General features: G+C 39.1%; 1 protein-coding gene across 1 annotated transcript in view; it reads right to left on the bottom strand.

Annotated features, from left to right (window-relative positions):
- Positions 1–314: 314 nt before the first annotated feature.
- The window catches only part of arhgef17 (Rho guanine nucleotide exchange factor (GEF) 17), a gene marked incomplete at its 5' end in the record, with an annotated part of 64,071 nt that continues 41,885 nt past the window's right edge, over positions 315–22,500 (bottom strand). Inside the window, 23 exons of the mRNA XM_079245874.1 lie at positions 315–2,601; positions 2,737–2,919; positions 3,102–3,197; positions 3,368–3,542; positions 3,660–3,808; positions 4,147–4,214; positions 4,385–4,471; positions 4,563–4,830; positions 4,915–5,034; positions 5,125–5,234; positions 5,847–5,950; positions 6,047–6,130; positions 6,239–6,312; positions 6,506–6,713; positions 6,808–6,926; positions 7,077–7,162; positions 7,265–7,374; positions 7,538–7,588; positions 7,753–7,929; positions 8,164–8,256; positions 8,560–8,676; positions 11,367–11,549; positions 18,287–18,364. Of these exons, the coding sequence (XP_079102000.1) occupies positions 2,393–2,601; positions 2,737–2,919; positions 3,102–3,197; positions 3,368–3,542; positions 3,660–3,808; positions 4,147–4,214; positions 4,385–4,471; positions 4,563–4,830; positions 4,915–5,034; positions 5,125–5,234; positions 5,847–5,950; positions 6,047–6,130; positions 6,239–6,312; positions 6,506–6,713; positions 6,808–6,926; positions 7,077–7,162; positions 7,265–7,374; positions 7,538–7,588; positions 7,753–7,929; positions 8,164–8,256; positions 8,560–8,676; positions 11,367–11,549; positions 18,287–18,364 (2,949 nt within the window). The 3' untranslated portion in view covers positions 315–2,392. The remainder of the gene's footprint in view (positions 2,602–2,736; positions 2,920–3,101; positions 3,198–3,367; positions 3,543–3,659; positions 3,809–4,146; positions 4,215–4,384; positions 4,472–4,562; positions 4,831–4,914; positions 5,035–5,124; positions 5,235–5,846; positions 5,951–6,046; positions 6,131–6,238; positions 6,313–6,505; positions 6,714–6,807; positions 6,927–7,076; positions 7,163–7,264; positions 7,375–7,537; positions 7,589–7,752; positions 7,930–8,163; positions 8,257–8,559; positions 8,677–11,366; positions 11,550–18,286; positions 18,365–22,500) is intronic.

Here is a 22,500-nt window from a genome sequence, read left to right as displayed (position 1 = left end):
GTTACAACCACCAATGTGGAGGCTGACCCAAGACACTGGCATTAAGGTCATATTTACCATTGTGTGCTATTTCCCAAGTGGCTGAACTTGAGTCTCTACTGTTGTGTTCATTAAACGCTGCACAACCTAACAACATAAATATATATATATATATATATATATATATATATATATATATATATATATACATACATATATACATATATATATATACATACATATATATATAAATATATATGTTCCAGAGTGGGGAGAAAACTGTAAAAAAAAATGTCTCATTTTATACTTTTTAAATGAACAAAGCTCTTGCAGAGATGACTCAGGGTTCTACAGAAGCTTTCTAGCTAGTTAGCAGGTATCACAACAAACCAACCCAACTAATCCTCTTTACCATCACAGAGGGAGAGAGAAGCTTCTGTAGATGCATGGCAAAATGAGAAAGCGGAGGTGAAGAGCCCAGATGGAAGGATAAAGTGCAATGAGGTTTTCTAGGCTTGGAGGGATCAAAGACAATCACTGCTTAACCCCCAAAGCATAAGGCTAACTCCTCTGTGCGTGTGTCTAAGGACAGGTCAGTCATCGCTCACTTCCATGGACATCTGCTGGACCAAGGAGAACTGACTTTTCACTGTGAGTGTGTTTGTGTGTGTAAAATGGCTTAACTTCTCGTCTCTCGAAGGCACGTGTAGTGCTAAGCATCCGTCCTTCTGACCTACCTTGCACTTGTTTACATTACAGCTCTCATTTTTTGGTTTTCTGTCAGTTTGTGCAGTAGGAGTGTAGTACAATGTATCTCAGTATTCTGTAACTAAAAAAGCACACTACAGCAAGCACAGTGGAGCTGAAAAAGAACAAAGTTAGCATTTGGCACTCAAACAGCCAACAGTGTGGTCACATTGTTGCTGAAACAACAAAGGAATATTGTGGGACTGATTGACAGTGATAAAAACTTTTCTGGTTCTGAAAATTATCATTTAGGGATCTGCATGACTCCAAAACAAGAACACTGTAATGTGAATCGTACCAAACCAAAGGAACCGCATCCATACAACCCCTAGTGTGCATGTGTGTCCACTTAAGCTAAGCTACACCCTTATATCTGCTGTCATAATCATGGCCACCGTGAGAAAAGTGAAAGCTACATCTTCTATAAATTAAGTGCTGTAAAAGAAGGCGCTAACATAAAAAACATAAATACTGTACACAACTATCTGTATTTGCTACCACAGCCCAGCGTCACCTTTAAAGAGCCCTTGTCCCACATGACAGAGTGCTCAACAAGCTGAATTTTCATGACAAAAAAAAAAGGTAAAAAAAACCAAAAAAACACACAAGGCTTTGGCATGGAAGTGTTAAGGAGGAACGTCTCCAATGCACTTTTTTTTCTTTAACCAGTAGTGGGACAGTGCTTTGTCTCCATTTCCGTCAACTTCAAGTTGCAGCTAAACCTAAACAAAGAAAGCAAATGCAATATGATTACCTGCAGACAAGATGCGTTCGTTGATTTAGTGAACAGATCTGTGCAGTATGCGTGTGTGTTCATAGTGTCGCTGTCACATATTGCACTAAAATGATGAGGAGGAAAGATGATGATGGCAATCCTACATCTGATGATGTGAAGTTGCTATAACTTCTCTGATGGAGGCAGAAAGATCTGGCCTCAGATCTTGTGGTCCAGATTTTGCCAATTAGGCACAAAAACACTTTTCTTTCCTTCTTAAAAATAAACTATTACAGTTTATTCTGTTACAGTTTATAGTCTGAGTCTCTTTACGTAGTTCTAGCTGAAAAATAGACCCAAAAATATAGATGTCACGATTCAAACTTCAGTCTGTGTTGCTGTTATTTCACATACTTAATCTCTGATTATTAGGAGGCCTTTTGAAGTCCAGATGACAGGATGATGGAAAAAACATCTTGGAGTCCAATAAACAGAGAATTTCGAAGTTCATGCAAAGCTTCGTTTATGTCAATATGCTCACTGAAATGTCCTCATCGATTCTCTTGCGGTGAGTCTCTGCAGTCCACATCTGTGTTCTGTATTTCTTCTCAGTCCGATGCATGATCAATCTGTGACAAAAGTCTAACTTATCCCTTCACCGTCTTCTTCTGTCTCTTGCAGTAAAAACTGGAGCTTAAAGACACTTTTTAGACTGTAGTCACAGATTTAAAAAAGAACTACACAGACATGCAAACCACCAGAAGCATTAACACAAGGAAACTGGGTTTGATATGTTCATATTCATTGATAAGTCCTGGACGGAGTTGACAGCTGTTTTATGCACACAGAGACTGTTTGGCTGAGCAGGAGAACAAAAAGATAACATCGAGAAGTGACAAGTCTGATCGACGTCAAGGAGAGCGGGTAAGTTAGTCAGACTGTGCGATTGTCTCAGACCCTCCAAAGCAAAAGGTGGTTGGTACTGTCGTCCCGTCCAACGGTTTCACTGCTGTTTGTTAGTCTGAAGTCCTCATAGCCGTCACCTCCAGAAATAACAAGATGGTTGGTCTTTGGAGGGATGTGGGCGGAGGCTCGGCGGTGTGTGGAGTCACGCCTTTGGAGGCTCCCTTCAGATGTGCTGCTGCTCTGAGACTGGCTGCCTGGAGTTCAGAGAGAAGGGGTTTAAAGTCATTGACAGGCAAAAGTCACACAATGTAGCATAATAATAATTACGTAACACAATCAATTTTGGCTTTAAAAAAAAAAAAAAAAAGTCCAAGAAAATCAGGAGAAACCTGTATAGTCAGTTGCAGCAGGTGGGAAGTTCATGTCAAAGCCTTCTGGGAGCTCAATTGAAGTCAGGAACCGGACGTGGCCCGTGTGCCCATGAGCCGATCCCATTGGCACAAGAGGAGATTTCAGTGTCCCAGCCCCAGTTCCTGAGCTTACAGCTGGGATCGCCAGAGTAAGAACCACCCCTGCAACAAAAAAACCCCACTAGTTTTTATTTTGAATTCAGTTTATGATAATGATCAATAAAAACCTGCACAATGCTGCATTTTTCACCCAACATTTTTGCTATCCTATTCTCAGCCGAGTGACGGATCCAATTTAAATAAGAAGCGTGTGTTTAACGTCTCTGACTAATTCATGCTTTCACCTGCGCTGGTGCCGATCCACAGCAGATCTTTACAGGCCAGTAGAGCTGTGATTCGTAGACAGGCAGCTTTGTGCTGTCTGATAATTGCATCTGCTCCTGCAGAGTAGAAAAGATGACATGGAACGTTAGAAAAAAACAGGAAAAAAAAAAAGTAGTCACTTGCTGAATATAAAAACTGAAAAAAATAAAAGATTACCAGTAATTAGAATGATGACAAATACCTCTTTGTCAGCTACTATGTGCAGGGTGACTCTGTGTGTGTTTACCTGCGAGCATTTTGTGCACAGCCGGAGCCACATCCACTTCTGTCAGGTTCTCCCAGGTCTGAGCATGGTATAGTCTGACTTGTGCACTGCCCTGCAAAGCCAACCACACCCCCTGACCATACGCCACCATGCACGTCACACAGCGACTGCTGTCAGTGCCCACCTGGAAGCAGTGCTAGTGACGAAAGGGGAAAAAGATGAAGGTAATATTAGCATTCCTGCTAAACGGTGTAGCCTAGTGGTTCTGCTATATCTAAAGCCTCCCCCGCTTCTCAAGAAGTCCACCACTTACTTCTTGTGCCAGTGTAGTTGTGTTGATAATAAGGACTCTGTTTTGTGAGCCACACCAGAGCTTTCCCCCAACAGGAACCATTTTGGTGACTGGACAACTGGGCGTGCCTGGAACTAATGTCTGAGAAGACTGAGGGTCCCAGAAACTACCTGCAGATTGAGATTGAGATTTATTTGTTTATTTTTTATAATTTGTTTAACACACATCAGAGAAAACAGAGGTTCTAAACTCCAGAGTATTTTTTTAGATAACTTTTTGATTACAAGTAATCTGAATTATGTGTAAAACGTGGTGATTTTCTGTAATAAACACTAAAGTCAGAAAAAAAAAAGATTGAGATTGATATTGAAGATGAAGACGTTAAAAAATGACAAAAAAACATGGTCAATACCAGATCAGGTCATGGCTAGAGGTTGGGGTAAAAGTACTACCTGTCTGAAGAAAATTTCTTTCACCACTTTTTCAACCCATCTTTAGTAGACAGTACCTGCTTCTCTCTGGTAGACAATCACTTCTCCATTCGCCAGGGATACAAACACTTTGTTGTCCAAATACCTGGGAGGGAGAAAAAACTCAGATGTAAAAACAAAATAAAGCAGTAAAAGCAGCAACATTAAATGTATTTGCTACTTTCCTGTTATTCCATATTTATTTTTAACTCTATACAATACCAATAAAACATGAACTCTGGGGTTGCACATTATCAGCTGAACAGGCAGACTCACAATATGCAGAGGATGGGGGCCGCATGTTGCATCTTCATGCTGTTCTTACGGTTGCGGATGTTGTCTGAAGACTGGTACACATGAATGCTGACAGCAGCAGAGACAACATAGGAAATTACTACATGAAAAGTAAGAAAGCACATGGAAAGTATTTATTTGAGTTTTTTAGACATTTTACCATCCATCTTCTGTGCCCAGCCACACAGAGCTCTGATAAGCTTCTGGGTCGATACTGAGCAGATCCTCCAGACTCGCCCTGGTGAACGATCCCCGGGAGGAGCGTCTCATGGCGCGGCCGTCCATTGGGCTCTCTGTGTGGGGACGGCTTCCTCCCCCAACACCTAACATCCCTGGAGCGCCATAGGAGCTCGCCACTGGGAACTCCTGCTCCTCCTCACTGCTGGTGGTCTCTGTCGCCATGTCCTTGGAGCCTGGACCTTCATCATCTTTCAGGGGAAACAAAAGAGACTTTGAGGGGACTGTCGAGAATCATGGTGGTGTAAGAAGCTGAAAATAAAGCTTCAACTCACTGCCGTAACTGGATGATATGGTGGAATGACTGGCCTGACTCTGTAGAGTGGAAGAGGGACTGGGGGAATCTTCATCATCTGTATCATCGCTGTCAAATGGCACAAGCTCCGCCCCTGGTCCTGCAATCAACGCACATTTTTAGTAAAAAGCCTTTTTTTTTTTTTTTTAAAGCTTTGTGAGACTCAGAAAATCTTAGAAATGAAACTAACCTGTGGGTTGTTCTGTGAGTTCCAGCGTAGAATGAGAGATGGATATGTGGAGCTGCTGCTGGGTGTGAGTGGGTGCCGCAGAGGTAGGGGCAGGCTCTGATCCACGATCCCTGAAAGGTCAAATTGACATGTTAACAGCGGTAATAGTGACAGATTCACTGAAAAAGTCATCTGCAACTTAAATGAGGTTTGTGTTCATGTAACATTTGTCGCTTGGCAAACAGAAAGAGTCTTATAGTAAAGTTTAAGTTCATTTAATGATGCATAAAATGAGGCAGGCCTTCATCAAATCAGTCTTTTTAACAACTACCATTGCAGAAAAAGCTTACTTGAGAAATAAAAAAAAAAACTCTAATGCCTTGTTAAGACTTGAAGCTTTGATGAATATCATGTAAAATATTTCTACAGCCTTTATTGGCTTTTTAACTGTTTGAAGCAGCAAATATTTGCCAGGATAAGTTGTTGAGGTTTATCCATATCATCTTATGCTCCGGTTCTGCTGCACAAGGCTCCATCGCTTCAAAAGGTTTTAGGAATTTCAGATTGGTAGCTGTTTCTTTTAGTCTTTTTGATAAAGAGATGGTGATGATCTGCACCACAATGCAATGCATTTACAGTTTTAAAACCACTTCCGCTATAAACAAAAGCACAAGTCTCTTTAAATACATGTTTCCATTGTGAAAGACTAAATGTGGCAGTAACTGATTAAATAATACACCAACCTTCCCTTGAGTCCTGGAACTGCAGCGATACAGATGATCCTGGCAGAGCAGACGGCGATGCAGGCCTCCACCGTCGGCTCATCCTTGATATTTAACAAGCAAACCTGTCGGGGGGAAAAAAACATCGCTTAAAGCTGTTGTAAACTTCAAAAAACAAATTTCCTTTTACCACAGCAGAATAAACATATGCATCTTCTCACCTGTCCCACATATCCGTCACTGTTGCACACCCACACTTCACAGGCGCTGTCGGGACAGCTGTGGCTGGGAGAGGCACATGAAAACTGGACACAAACAATGATGCAGGAGGGAAATTATTAGAATTCTGACAAGGTATTATGTGACTTTTTTTTGTTGTTATATCATGAAATGTACATTCATTTTGTTCTCACCTGCATTCCACTGCGGGTCTTCATAATCGGGATGGCTTTCAGGAACTCAGGGTTCCACTGGTCCTTATTCATAGCTGAACACACAAATGAAATGAACTCAGTTTGACAATGCGAACGGCTATTTAACAGGTTAATTAAAAAAAAACCAACAGATTTATTAATAATGGGAAAACAAAAACACCCTATCGCCTTCAACTTGTGTCCTCCACTATTGTCCTGACCAAAAGTTAGCAAAATGTCATCTCATTGTGAATCTTTTCGACTCACCCAGCTTCTTCTTGGCATCCTCAAAGGCCTGTTCAAAACTGGAGCGAGCATCAGGCGAACTGAACTCGAAGACGAAGCTACTCTCTGCGGAGGCTGTTGTAAACTCCAGCTTCGTGGGCAGGAAAGTCATACTGAAGGCCAAAGATTGTTTTTCCGACAGCTCTTTATGTACTGACGCCATCAGATCCTTTATTACCTCATCTAATGACTGAGAGAAGAAGACAAAGGTGGAACAGATTAGAAAAAAAATACAAAAATACGTGGGACAAAGAAAAAAAACTTGTTTTATTTAATGTGACTACCATGTGAGGGAAACTGAGGGTCTCTGACAGTTTACTGATCTGACCAAGTGTGCTGAGATCCTCATCTAATCGGCTTATCATCTTCTGGATGCTCTCTTTATTTGTCGCCTGAGTGGAGCCTGTGGCAGAGAGAAACTTTATGGTTCAGAGAACAATGACAGTTTTCACAACTCAAAGCAACACTTAATGAGGACATTTATGCTAAATATTGTGCAAATGCTACTAGATCCTACACATTACTACTCTGTATACATGAAATGTTGCCTCACTTTTCACCACTTCCACATCCTCTAGAGGAAGTTTCCACAGAAACTTGTATTTACTGGACGTATCAATCACACTGGCTGCAGAATATCTGAGGACAGAACCAAAAAAAAGCAGAGAAATAAAGAGACCACTGCTGTCAGGGGGGAGCTGTGGTTTATAACAGCTGTGTGATGGTGTGTGATGCACATACAGACTCATGGAGCTGCGTCTTAACGAGCCAGACTTCCTCTTCAGTGTGGTACAGATGATCAAGTCACTGAAGAGGAAGAGGGATCGGTCTTTCTTGCCACCCACAGTCTTCTACAGAGAGACAGGAGCAGCTCAGATAATCTGGACTTAACATCTTCTACGTTTTGTAAAATATTAGCAAAAAATTAAGTTTATCACTGGAGAAATGTGTAAGGCCAGTTTCAGAACACTGATTTTTTTTTTTTCATTTATCAAATCAGAGAGGACTTCTTACCGCCTCCATGACTATTTCCTGTCTCAAGAACTTCCTGTGGGGATTGAGAATCTGAAACAGACACACAGAGATTCCTTCGGACCATACCAATAAACATGAGCAGCTACTGTATCACTTTTTAGGATGGAAACAAGAAAAAAAAGAAGAAGAAACAGAAACCAGTTCAGAAGTAAAAAGATCATTTTGATTTTACTTCTCATGAACAAATATCTCACATGTTCAACTCCCTCTATATGTGCCTCGATCTCCTGGATAACCCTGGCCTCCCTCTCTGCCTCCTCAGCAGAGCGACGTCCCTTATTGATCTTCTCTGCCAATCGCTTGATGTCCCTCTGTGCACCGAGTAAGAACTGATGGTCTGGGTGATCTTCTGGGGTGTGCTTCAGCAAGTCCTTTAAAAAGCACCGCAGTCACTTTAATCTCCCTTTACACTGTTTACTTACAGTACGACAACTCAACACAAAAAGAAAGGAAATTTGTGTTTAGTTGATTATTTCTCCTCTTTATGAATACCAATTGATATTATATTATACTTCACTGAAAAGCCCAATTAGTCAAACAATCTACCAAATACAAATTTCCTTACCTTTTATTACTAACTTAACAGAATAGCCATAAGAAGTTACCTTAACCAGCAGCTCATAACGGGGAATCCTCTGCACCGGCTTAATCATCAGATCACCCAGGGCTTGTTTCTCCTTGTTTTCTCGCATGTTTTGCTGTGGGGATAAAAGAAAGGGGAATGAAGAAGAAACATGCATGACATAGAATCTTCAAGGCAACTTGCTTAAAAATCAGGTCAACGCTGCACTTCACACCACCACCACGAGATGGCAGTGTGGTTCTACAGACAAAACCAATAACTGTGACTATTTATTTATTTATTTTGTTTTAAAGGGAGGGAGGCATAAATATTAAAAATGCATAAAAGGTTAAAATGGCTCGAACTTCACTAACAAAAAAAACCCCCACACATGAGTCACATGTTGCTCAGTAAACATGAGACTCACTCCAACACTCACCTCAAGAAACTTGTGAAACGCGGGCTTGGTCTCTTTTGCGACCCGTACAGCATCTTTGGCATTGAGAAAGTTGTCAATGTACGCTGAATACATGTCGGAGAGAGCCTCTTTGGAGAACTGGTGGAAGGGACATGGTATTTATTATACTGTGTAAAAACAGCTATCCTAATTGATGACTAAAAAGAAAGAATATTTTCACACATTTGGTCCAAAAAGGGTTTCTATATTTTACACTAATGACTATGCTTGGAGTGTGTTACACAGGAAGTCCAAAAGGATGCCTTTTTTTCTTTAAATGGACACATAAACCCAGATGACTCAGCCTGACCTGATTTCTCCAACAGAAGGAAGAAGACTGATAGCTCAAGACCTTGTTTGATGTCATATTAAACATTTCTTTGTCTCCTGATCCAATAAGCTGACCCTCTTCTATTCCTCACAGGCTTTCCGTTTTCCCTACTCTTATTACCAGTGTCTTCTATGTCCTCTATCTACTAAGGCGGGGGGGGGGACAAAAGGCAGAAATATGAGGAATGTGCTATGGTGAAACTTAATGTTCTTTTCCAGCAGATTTTCCTCCAAATATAGCATTGACTGATCTCTTCTTAACTTTAATTAAGAAGGTGTCTACTCCTCTAAACATTAAGAGGAAGATTAAACAAGCTGGCAGAGAGCAGGCTCAAAAAGAGGAGATAATTCAGTGTTTTCTGTTCAACATTTTAATCCTCCGATGTCTGCAGAGAAAATATACTGCCATATGGTTTTATAGCACTCTTTTCATTTCCCACATTTTTAAAAGCTTGTTACAGATGGAGGAAATGAAGTGTTATTCGTACATTATCTCTTTGTTTCCTGCGTTCCTCTGTGGTGATTAAGTCAAAATGGCAGCTCTCCAGGATTTTACTGAGTGACTCAATTAACTCTGAGCCCTCAGTGCCTTTCTCTGTCATAATAAATGTTGGCAGAAATGGCAGAAATCCAGCACTTCATCATTTTAAAGTCTGACATGTTTTTTTTCCAAAGCATATTAGTCAATAAACTAAATCAAATCCGAACCATTCAAATTATGTTAACGATTTTCTAAAAAGGAGTAATTTGAATGAAAAAGAAAAGAGCCATAACGGGCTGATTCGATCCAACAAATAATAACGCAACCTGTTTTGTGTGGTACATTAAATAGTCGGATGAGCAAAAACTAAATTCTTATCCAGATATATACACTTAGATAAGATATTAATGCTGTAACATTATCAAAGCGAGTGCATTACAACAAATCTGACCTGAACACAAAGACAGAAAATCAATCCACCAAATAAGACTCAGAAAGCCTTCTAATGTTACAGAGTTTTTCCCCAAAACACTGCAGCGTAAGAGGCTGGACCTCACAGCCTTCAGATTATGAGACTGACGCGCTGCCTGCTGCGCCAAGGCTGTTTGTCAATGTAAAACTACCCCAACACTACAAAAACACAGGGCCACCACAAGTCCTGTGGTGCATAGCTGCTGCTGCCTGTTAAAGAGGTGGAACAAGTCCGCCGAGCAGAAAAGTGCAGAGGGGAGGGAGCTCGTTCACAGCATAAAGCAGGAACCACGACTGAATGGAAACACTGCAAATTTTTTCAAGGAATATTATCTTGTTTTCTTTTGCATCTCTATCTTTAAACAAACCACACAAAGCAATATGCATGTATATGGAGCAATGATTAATTTTATTTTTGTTACATAGTTCTCTTTATCTACTTCTGTTTCATTCAAACTAACAGATGCTCAGTGAGAAAAGCTTTCACCACAGACAAGGAACTGAATTCCTCCTAAAATCCACTTCTGTCTGGGTTTTTATTTAGTGTTTGAGAAAAATCTGTTTGGTTTGACTGTCATTCCAAGTATAAAAAATATAGCATTTAGCTCAACATCGATGCTCCAGAGGACTGTTTATTTAATGTCTAAGTTAAGAGCAACTCTTGGGTCATGGGAATTTCTTTTAAAAAAGCACAGAGGAGTTAATGGAAAATCAAAATAAAAAGCTGGTGCTGCCTTGTCTTTTTAAAAAGATCCCTTATTCCTTTACTTTTCATCCATTCAAGTGCAAGCATGTAAATTTCAACATTTTCCCAATGAACACGGCTCATAAATGAACAATAAAATGAAAGGAAGTGGGGCTGTAAGGCTGCTCTATAGAGGAGGAAGTGTCATTTTTAGTCATCCAAATCACAGTTAGTTGTTTTTCATTTTTTCTTTCAGGGCTCTTGGGAGAAGTAAGGCAATAACTGCTTGCTGCTAGAGGTTAACTATTTCACATCGTCAGTCTACAATCTATGCACAGAAGGTAGCCATGGTAACGTGCAGGACGTATTCCTCCAGAACAAAGAAGACAAGGACTTTTGGTTCTTTCTCTGGCATTCAAAGGAAGAAAAAAAAAGCCGACACAACGTAACTGAGAGGGTGTTATCAGTAGAAGAATTTACAGTCCAGAAACTATTTTTTAGATGAACTTTAAAAGAAAAGGATGAGAACCTTTAAAAAGAAACCAAAGCATATACAGTTTGACTGCAAATTAAACTGTGTATGATTGTGTGTGTTTTCTGTTTGTTAATGGTATAACTATGGTAAGGATATTTTAAAAGTTTCTAGGAGTAACTATAGTTTTTATACTGTGTATGTCTTTCAAAGACACAACTGAACATTTATAATCTCACTTATTAGGTACCAAGCTGTATTGTGAGCAAATCAGCAAGAATACAGTGTTTTTGTCAGAAAACCAAAAATGTACGGAGATCATTGTACAAGTTATTATCTTGTCTACTTACTGACTGAATAAGGATGTGTCCAACGGTCTGCCTGTCGTGCCACTGGCCAACACAGCTGGAAACCTGCTCCAGGAATTGCTCGTGGTGCTCCAAGATCTCTGGGATCTGGTAGAACATCTCATCAACCAGCAGAGGGTCCACTAAGGAACCACTGTCTGGCTGTTTGAGAGGACGCATGTAGCCCTGAGGAGAATAAAAGCACCAGCTATTGACCAAAGACTGAACACCATTTAAATACTTACATACTGTCCTTGATCTAAGCGATTCATATGATGTTGAAGATCACAAAACGTATTGCACACATTTAGTCCCATAGCATTTAAATGGATGAACAGTCATTTATCCCATTGAATCCAGTGTGTGCTTTTTATTGGTTGCTTTCTTGGAGGTTGACAGCAAATATGTGATATGTCATGTTCTTTTTGTTTTGTTTTGTTTATTGCAGTATGCGGACCACAGGAAAAAGTACATACCACCTTACTGGCTGCTAATGGAGATCTGATAAAGAACAAAGAATCTTGCAGATTTTTAAAGCAAATTTTTTGTCTTTTTCAATATATGCAGAATCCTCATGGAGTATTTTCTTGTCGCTTAGCTATAATATAAGGCTTAGTTCATGTGATGACAGGTGCTTTTATGGGACAATACAGTCATAATGGCTACCAAGCAAAGTACATGTGGTAATGAAGACCAAAATGTGCTGTTTGAAGCCCATAAATCAGAAGTAATGTCTGCAACAGAGGCAGCTGCAAAGTCTGGCTCCAGCAACATCTGCAAGATCACAAACAAACACCATATTGTTCCCATGAATCCTTTTTCTTTCATGTCAATGTCTCATACTAATATAGAGAGTGTTCAGTTTTTAAAATGGGAAAAGGACAGGAGCTGATGTGCTTTCTGGGAAAAGAGAGGAGGAAGGAGGTTTCTCTTTTCTGATCTCTGCCCCTCTTTCATAGCATGGCTGCAAACATGTTACCATTATCAGAAAAGGCCTTTAGTTATTGTGCATGTCTGGATGTGCTGTAACACACAGCAAAATGTTCCTGCGTTAGTCAGTTTCACCAATTTTCCCAACAGGGAGCACAGAATGTGTCAAGCTTGTTGCACGTACGCAATCATGCATGCACGTTCTTGCTTTTAGTCGCTTGTGTGTTAATAAGCTCTGCATACGCAGCTGGGACAGACTAGTCTGCTGCATTGACTTTCATCTGTATTAACACACACACACACACACACACACACACACACACACACACACACACACACACACACACACACACACACACACACACAGCTGCTACAGAAAGACAATATGTCCAAGTAAAACCCGGCATCCATCTAGATTTATTGAGTTTATGCTGATTGGACAACCACATAGACTCTCTGTAGATTATATTACAGTTTACAAAATATTTAATAAAATCTATGTTAGACTACAGGTGTCGGTTCAAAAGTCAAACTGTCACAAGTCAATTTACACACATACAGAAATCAACACAATTCACAACAGCTTAAAAAATATCTGGTTTAGTCACGCTTCAAGTTCAAATCCAAACTTTGCACAATAACTAAGGGAAATTGTTATATGCTGATGATAATGCTTGTTGGTGATAAATCCTTTAGTGTTGGAATGCTTGTTTATTGTCCTTTTAGATGGTTCCACATTTGTGGGACAAATAAATTTGTGGGGTGAGCAGCAGCATTGAGTGTGTGGGCTGCGCACAGAAGAACCATACACAGCTATACACAGAGTTAAGGACTGCAGGCAGGTCATTCCATCCTCTCCACTCTCACATCCAGTCTGATAAACCTCACTTTGTAGAGGCAAGTGTTGCTAGGCCGCGGAGATATGGGATTATCTCTAGCTGCTGAATCGCATCTTGTTATCTTTGCATTGAAATTGCCAATGTTACGGTGCCTCCACTAACAGCTTTTGCCCTGTTGGTGCAGCAACTAGCATAGCATTGGCAGGGCAGATTTGTAAAGATTTTCATGGGTAAAACCCACATACTTTACTGTGTTGCCCATTTCAAAAATGCATTTTTCTTGCAAATGTTATGCCATTTAAAAAAAAAATTAAACAGGCTTTCCAACAATAAAAAAATCATTAACCAAGAAGCATATTTACAACAAAGAACTAATCCACCAAACACACATTTACAGAATTTTTTTGTCCTAAATTTCTAAAAGGACCGCGGTGGCTAAACTTAAGATGGCTGAAAGTGGACACTACTGGTGAATCGTTCTGTTCTCAATCAAGATGATCCCATCCTGCTTAAATGATGTTAAAATACACGCGTTGAAAAGGCTAGTCCAGCAGTGGTGCTTTTCAATCATATTTTTCTGTCCAGGTATTCTTTTACTACATTAGCAGTAGAAGTCCACACTGGCAATAAAAACTATTGCCAATCAAACCCTTTTCAGAGGATTTTACAAAGATTACTAAAATCTTGACGGTACCTTTTGCATTCAGAATTCCAGCAATTTTGAAATACTTACTAAACCGTACGCCCCAACCCATGTTACACAACCCTGTCCCATATTTTGGCTAACAGCTCTTTGGGAATCACCTTGCTAGAGTGAAAGCACAAAGTTATGTCTGTTTCTCTTTAACAGTCTGGCATCATGAGCCATGGTGAAACAGAAGTCAAAAATCAAAAATCATATCAAGCTGGATTTTATCAGAACACAAATCGAATCATTTTTCCTTTACAGACTTATTCTCTCTCCGATTCCTTGTGGCAGTTGTGATGTCCTGTCAACAGTGTCCTGAGGAGCTTGGCTCTGATAATCAAACTTCTAGAGAGAAACACTGTGATCCATTAAACATGAGCGTAATGAGAATATTGAATTTGCCATGAAATGGACTCAAATGGATGTGACATTATGGCTCCAGAATCAGCAGCACTCCAGACAGCAGTGTATGGCTCACTGCCTTAACTTAATGAGACATTTGACGGCTAATTCAATCAATTAAAACGTTTGTGTTAAAGAAAGGTGAAACAAAGAGGGGCTTGAGTTATTTTTACTTCAGTTCTGATTCAGCTTGTTCTTCTTGAGAATTTCTTACATAACAAGTCAGTAACTGGCTGGAATTTCCAGTGTGTCAGGACTGGGAAGTGAGGAAGAGAAAAGATGTGGTATCCTCAACCAGGTCATCACAGGCCACCTGGCGCACTGAGGGGCACATCTTATAATGTCTAACATAGACTGATACCATCATGTTAACATTTCTCATGAGAAAATGATAAATTTCCTTTAGCTTTTCTTTCTTTTTTTATTTCAGTTTTAATTAGCAGTCTGTCAAGTTTTACTATCACAGCTGCTTTCCATCTGTTTGACTTGTACATGTTTTACTTGGATCATTATATATGGAGTCCATTTCCTCCTTCACTGTTGAGCTCGTGCATACACTTAAATTAAATTTCTGATCTACCCCGGCCTAAAGATTATTTATGTAAATAATCAATTTCTAAAATGGTCGGTCTGCACAGGATAAGACTGGCCAGTGTATGGCAGATGGTCTTTCCATGTCAGACGGTTCTACAGTTTACCTCCTCTTCACTTCCAAACAACTGCCATGTAAAGAGCTGGCTTGTAAATCACAAGATAACAAGATAATTACCGTTTTATAATTTGCTGATTAGGGAGCAGATGGACGCTAGATTTTGTCGACTGGTGCCACGTCCAATTCAAGCAAAAAAAAAAAAAAAAAATCAAGTTTTGCTTATATGTGGATTTTTTGTAATTCCAACAATTACGACGACAAAATGAACAGTTATTTAGCTGCTCTGACTTGGCGGTGGAGTGTAAATGCCTGAACTGGGCTGCAACCGTTCATCCAGTAGAAGTAAGGTACAGCGGCTTCGTGGGCAGGTCGGTAATCCAGCTTCTCCAGAAAGCCAGGGTTAACGAGGGCTAGCCTGCAGAGGGCCATCAAGGAACTGGCTACTGGTTGTGTCTATGGAGGAGGGATAGCGCATGGTGTCCAACACCTGAGAACGGATAGCCACAGGGGGTGGTGGGGAGACGTCAGCCACTGTCTCCCGTCAGGAGATGTACTAAGAAGGGGTTAAACATCTGAATGGTGGCTCCAGCTGATGACCCTGCTGGTGACCTGATGGGCATTGTAGAAGGTCAGAAATGTCAAGCAGAAGCAACATCAACCATCCTACCAGGATACTAAAAGCCCAAACACACTCTTGAACTTTTTCAAGTTTCAGTAAAGCTCATTTAGATTTCTATGGAAACACATGGCACATGTCACTAAATAAAAACATAAAACATATAGAAAGACTGATTCACTTTTTTCTTCCTGAAATGCATTTCACTGCAGGATTTGACGAGATGACTAAATTTAAAGAAAGTGGCCAAATTCAGTGAGAAAAGTAGTTATAAATGCAGCACTGCAGATGTTGGGGTAACCCCACACCACCTCAGAGAATTAGATTTATGTTCTGTGGTTTTAAGGACTAAGTTAATGTTCTTGTGCCACAGTGAGGTGACTGTATATACCGGTACTCCCTGGAGGTACAAACTGTAAATTCATTTTGTGACAAGGAACTGAACTGCCACTGCAGGACTGTGTATCGACTATGAGAAATAAAGTTATTTGAATAACTACTATCAGCGTACAATTGCATTATTGGTTTTGCAGCATCAGAGATGCAGAATTAAGTAAGCCTCATTTTTCACCCTCAAGTTTTACACTTTTACCTGAGACAGCTGACATATACGCATACTCTCCCTTCACAGTTGTTGTGCTCATGTCTCAGCTAGAAGTTAGGAAAATATCAAGCATCAACTGTTTGCATATGTGACTTTAAATATTACCCATAAGAACCCAATGTGACGTATATGATACATGCAGTTTCTGGGACATGTGGCATCACGTTATGGTACAAACTTCGCTCAAAATTCTGTGGAACACTATGATTTTTGTCTTCTGCACGTTAAGGACACTACAGAACTTGTTCCATTTTCCCCATCTTGTGTCCCCTACCAAAGGCTAATTTTGCATCCTACCTGACCTGTTAGCTTTTTCTCCAGCCAGCAAAAGACGATCTTACAATCACTCTTATTTTGTCCCATTCTCTCTTTTAATCTTCTTGCGTTTCATTGCTGAATCAGCCATGTTGCATGTTCAAAACAACTAGTGAGTTTTCTACCATGAAGCAAAACTCTGCTGCAACGTCCCGGACGTAAAAGTTGTATAGTTTCTCAGCCGTGATGCTGGTGAGCAGCAGCAGCTTCAGAAATGCACGTGATAGATGTCACTGTGTCATCGAATAAGTCTGCAATGCAGAGTTTTGTAGTCAGAAAGTAACGTTCTTTAATGGACACCAGAAAGCAGAAGAGTCTTTATAGGTTCAGAATGATCCCCATTGCAATTTTGATTAATATAATAATAATAATAATAATGTTTCAAAAGACAGGGTGGTCATGTAGATATTTCCCATATCTGATTATTTAGACATGTCATAGCAGAAAAAGTTTTTTTCCTTTGTTTGAACACGCTTATGAAAAGTTTTTTTTTGTGTTCTTTTTTTTTTATTTTTTTTTTTTTAGTAAATTCAATAGTCTGTCTAATAGGTGGGTTTGAAAATATTCTTTATGTCTCAAAATAAGGTAAAACCCCACACATTTCCCTTGCTCAGTATCGCCTGTCAAACAGATGAAAGCCCAGGAGAAACTTTGTATGATAAATAAATGTTGGAGCGGAGCAGTTTCTGGGTTTTTCCCTTGTTTTAGGACTCTGCTATAACAAGTTTTAATTCTTTGCTGCAGACGAGGATGCTGCACATATACAATAACACTGTTGCTGAATAAAAAGTATTTTATTTCTCTTTAGATAAAAGGGTTTATCAGTGATGGGCTAATACTTATAATATCGTTAAGTGAAAATGCTATACATGTCATGAATGTCAAGCTATTGAGGTAATGTGTGAACACCAGTTGAAAACAGTGCCTTTTTTTCATTGTCATTTAATCTGATCAAAACACACTGACATGAAATGTAAAATTGAAGAAATCCAATAAGCGCAGCTTTAATAACAGCTCATAGTAATTATTTATATCAGAGCAGCCATGTAGTCTACCCTCAGATAACTACATTATTTAAACCGAATACATTATTCACAGGAAACGTTGCTGAAAGATTCAGAAAAACAAACTCTGGACAGTCATATTTCAACCCTGGACAGCAGTGCTGCAGAGCAGTCTCAACTAAACCACATCTGACGCCCTCCCTCAAGGATCTGCACTCTCCCAGCAGTCACCGTGGTAACACTTACTTTCCCCGTGTCGTCATGGGAACACAGCCTGGGATTATTCACTTTGTGGCCACACAGACCCACATGCATAGGCAGAAGAGAAGTCAATGTGAATGCAGGGTGTGCATGAGCATTTTATGAACACATTTATAAGAATGTGCCAGAAAACACACACATCGACCTGTAACAGGTTAAACAACATGGTGATCACAGGTAGCAAAGGTGCTAGCGTGTGTGAATGTTGCAGAGGGACAGAAGGATGCCGCTGAGATTTGGAGGAAAGGTTAGTTAGCTATTAGAGAACAGACAGGTGTAGGATATTCACAAGTGAGTGTGTGTGCGTGTGTGTGGGCAGATAATGCTGATGACAGTGAGATGTGATAAGGTTAACAGATTAGCCTGACAGGATAAATGGAAATAAGTGGATTACATAACATATTCCTTACCAACGTTTGTTATTGAAGGCCTCAGCAGTCTGAGATTCAGAATCAGTTTTAAGTTTGGATGCTTTTGTGTGATCACAGCTTTAATAAGGGAGGATGTCGGTGAACACTACTCATTTGTAAGCCCAGTAAAGAAAGAATATCTACAAAGAATCAGGTCCGCAGAATGAGTGTCCGAGATTGTCTTTGTGTTTGTGTGTCTCACCTGAATGAGGGTGCGCAGCGACTCCACATAGGACTGCTCTGTATCCAGGAGGGTCATCATCACATGTCTCCTCATGTCCTGTGACAACAAAGAAGCAACAAGAAGAGGGTCACTCATTGCATTTACTTCTTTCTCATAAATTCACTCCAAATGCAGCTTGATGCCATGACAACCCTCTACCAGGAAAACAAAACGTAGCGACATGTTCAGGTGCTAAACACATAAAAACTATTTTGAGTCCCACATATTGTATCTAAAGGCTTGTTTTTAAATTTGGTTAATATTTGCTTTTTATTGTTATGTAAAGCATTTTATATGCTATGTAAATGATATTTTCATTGATTTGATCAATTATTTTGTAAGAGGATGGGACAGCAAGCCTGTAAAACACGTACAGGAAACCAAAGCTACAAGTTAAAAATGCACAAGTGTTGCTCCATGTCATTAAACGCATCTTTTTCCTGTTTCCTATCTGCATCACTGTAAAAAAAAATAATAATAATATCAAGAAAAATAGCAATCTATGTCAGTTTTGAAAACATTGACTCCTTTTTTTTTCTTTTTTTTTCTTTAAAAACAGAAACATGAAAAGGCACATAATATATCTGCATAAAGGACAAGGACAGAAACAGAAGAAAAATCTATCTGTAAAATGAATTATAGCAACTAGATCTGTACGTTTGCTGAGTGACAGCGCAGTGTAGAAATGCGTCATTATCTGAAATATTAATGTGTTTTTGAAAATATGCTTATGTGGAATACATTTAACACCTTACAGAAATCAGAAAACATGTTACAAACATTTGGTTTTAGTTCTGTACTATTTTGCAGTTTAAGCTTATTTTAATCTGTATAAACCATCAACTTCATGAACAGCTGAAATTCTACCAAATCGTTCACGTCAGAAATTCATTTCCATTTCTGAAATCAATAAGAAACCAGATTTTTAAACCACTGAACCCAACTTTAAAAGGCAATTCATATTTAATGCCATTTTAGTTATTTTGCATAATTCAATTCCATTTTATCTCTATCTTCTATACAACACTAGCATCTGAATCACTTAAACGTCGTTCATCTTTGAGGGTTTAGCATCTCTTAACTTTTTTTCCTCTCATTTTCTGAGAAGAATCCAGCAGCCTTTATGAGGAGTTCTGGGTTCCTGCTATGAAAGAACAAACTCATCTCAAAAAAAAAAAAAAAAAAGAACAAACTCATCAAATACACCTAAAAAAAAACAAACATTAAAACAAACAAAAAAAAAAATGCACATAATGCTTTATGCTGGAGGAAAATGCACTGTTTGATTGTTGCTGGGACAAATAAAAGTGAAGCTTTAATTTATATGCTAATTTGTTCTTGCTGATGCATACTAAATATATATATATATATATATATATATATATATATATATATTTTTTTTTTTTTTTTTTTTTTTTTTTTTTTTAAATTTTTTTTTTTTTTTTTTTTAAAAAGCAAGGAAGCAAAAACACAGCACCTTGCTCCTCTGGCATTTTCAAACCCTCCTTTCAACCACACAGCATGTCACCTTGCAAACACCAGTCACAACACTGGAATGCAAAGATCACCACAATCACTGTTTTTGTCTCATTTCATGCATGACTTCACAAACAGTAAGTCTGTTTTTATAATCCTATATAAACGTAATTTACCTACAGTAACAGTCTGGAGACACTCTCCCATTAATTGGAAAGTGTTTTCAAACTTTTGACTGGTACTGTACATGCTGAGGTGATGGAGAACCAAAGATAAAACAAAATTTTTTTCAGTTAATGCTGCTCCAAGTTCAACTCACCAACCAGACAGTCTTGGTGATTATAAGAAAAAATATTTAACAGGAAGAAAACCCAGACAAAACATACAAATTCACAACTAGCACTCACGATTCTGTGAAAATTAAAAGGTTCCTGAGGCCACAAACTCCACAAAAGCTAAACATGACTCAGCTGTTCACCACAGCAATGACTCATGATCCGTCCATACAACAAAGCAATATAGACAGGAGAGTGAAAAATGAAGGATTAAATCTTTAACAAATGAGAAAAATAAACCTGTATGACATTTCACATTATTTATTGATGTAAAATGTTGAACCTGTTTATGTATAAAACAGGAGGACGACATGCAAGTACATTACAACCTTCAACCAAGAGATGAAGCTGCAAAAAAAATGAGATTTTTGAGCTACAAAAGTACAATTAGTCACTCCTTCTCCTTCCATTCTGTCAATCTCATTACTTATGACAACATTTACGTGTGCATTTTTGTGTGATTGGCAGAAACAGAGACGTGGGAGACTAACAAGGGGAGTGTAAGGATCATGAAACAAGCCAGACATATTATATTGAGGGTCTCAGAGGAGAGTCCCAAAATATTCTGGTACCGAGCATTACTCATAAATATCAGAGGAAGCCACAGGCTAAACCCTGTGGTGCATACATAACCTCTCTCTAAAACACACAAATACATACACACACACATGCAGAGGCCACAAAAATACACAGAGGAGGTTTTTTTTTCCACTTCTTTGCCTGCTCTGCAGTGCCAGCAGCACTGTGCCCTATAAATAATCTTAACAATAACTTCCCAGAAAGGCCATGTTTAGTGTTTGGCATCTAAAGAGATCCCAGGGGCACTGTGGGGTACCAGTGGAGGGTGAAAAGGTGGCGTGCGGATGGGAGGAATGTGTATTGTTGTATATGAAAGTAGGAGAGTGACAAACTCACTCTCTAAAATGGAGAAAACACATTCATTTAATGTTTTCTTTTTGTGCAAAGAAAGTGATGCTAAAAGGAAACTCGTCTCTTTTGTTTTGTATTTTTGCATACATCGACATTCCTACACAAGATGCAGGGTTGTGTCCAAGTCGAATCATGTCTGACAAACAAACACAATGAAGTGGAGGAAAAAACTACAGGACTAAACAGCACATAATGTAGAAATCATTCATTAATTTATATCCACTAATTACTCTCCAAAGAGAGGCTCAATGAAAATACTGTGGTTCACTACTCCGTCATGACACTGCTGTTACCATATCTGGCTGAATTTCCAACAATTATTTTAAGTTCTTTGATTAATTTGTCAGTTTTTTGTTTCTTTCTTATAAAGAAAAAAATCTGAACATATTTAAATATACTTTATTTTCTTTTTTGTATATTTTTCTGTTTGTATTTTTGGGATCGCGCCATGATTATTTTTAGGGTTTTGAGATGGCTTTCATCAGTAACTGGTGACAATTTTTTTTTCCCCCTACTCTGTGAAAATGATACACTATTCATAAAATGTTGCAAAACAATGACCGGCGCTCACAACAACTTTTCAGAGCTCAACTGCAGACTGTCACATTGTGGTTCTTTGTCCTCTTTTTAGTAAAAGTTTCTACCAGGAATAACATCGGGAGAGGCGAGAAGTTTTCCGTTTTTCCACTGCAAAATTTCTCTGTAGAAATAACAGCACGCTAATAGTCTTTATACTTTGTCAACAAGATGAGTTGCACCGTTGTCAGGTAATAGTTCATGTTTGCAATCAACATACAGAGACTGAACATACAAAAAACAGCTACAATTATATTAAAGAAACGCTCCAAAATATTTGTAAATGCTGGAAATTGCTCTTTGTAAGTAACAAAACAATACTAGAATTTGCTGCAGATGTGTGTTTATTTACAATGTAAGAGAGAAGGGATCCTGACATTTAGGAAGCTTATACTAGCATGTTTATTGCATGAATAAAATGCAGTGAGTAACTAAGATGAAGCGAGACAGAGGTGTGCATTTCCTGAGTGACAGCTCGGCTTAACATATGCAATCCAAATAAGTGGATCACTTTCGCCTCGCACATAAACAAAAGGCTTGTAGGAAAAACTATGGACAATAAAAACATAAGGACTTAGTTGCACCTTCTCCCACATATGAAATTCTGATTATATTGCCTCTCTTTCAATGTTAAGAAGATACTTTTAACTCAAAACTAGAACCTTTGATGACAACTAGCAGAAATTATGTACCATGAACTCAGCAAATGTTGCCCCCCCCCCCCCCCCCCAGCAATTGCAGCTGAAGTAGATTTGCTCTGTGTCTGGAAATCCTGACATTAAACTGTGGACACATACACACTCCACACATCCACGCAGCAACACAGCTGCCTCTGTGAGAATGTCTGATAAAAATTAAGCCTCATTTACAATGACC

The sequence above is a fragment of the Telmatherina bonti genome (genome assembly GCF_933228915.1).
Source record: "Telmatherina bonti genome assembly, chromosome: 9".
Lineage (NCBI taxonomy): Eukaryota > Metazoa > Chordata > Actinopteri > Atheriniformes > Telmatherinidae > Telmatherina > Telmatherina bonti.
Note: the sequence above shows the minus strand (reverse complement) of the source record. Positions and strands in the feature narration are given on the sequence as shown.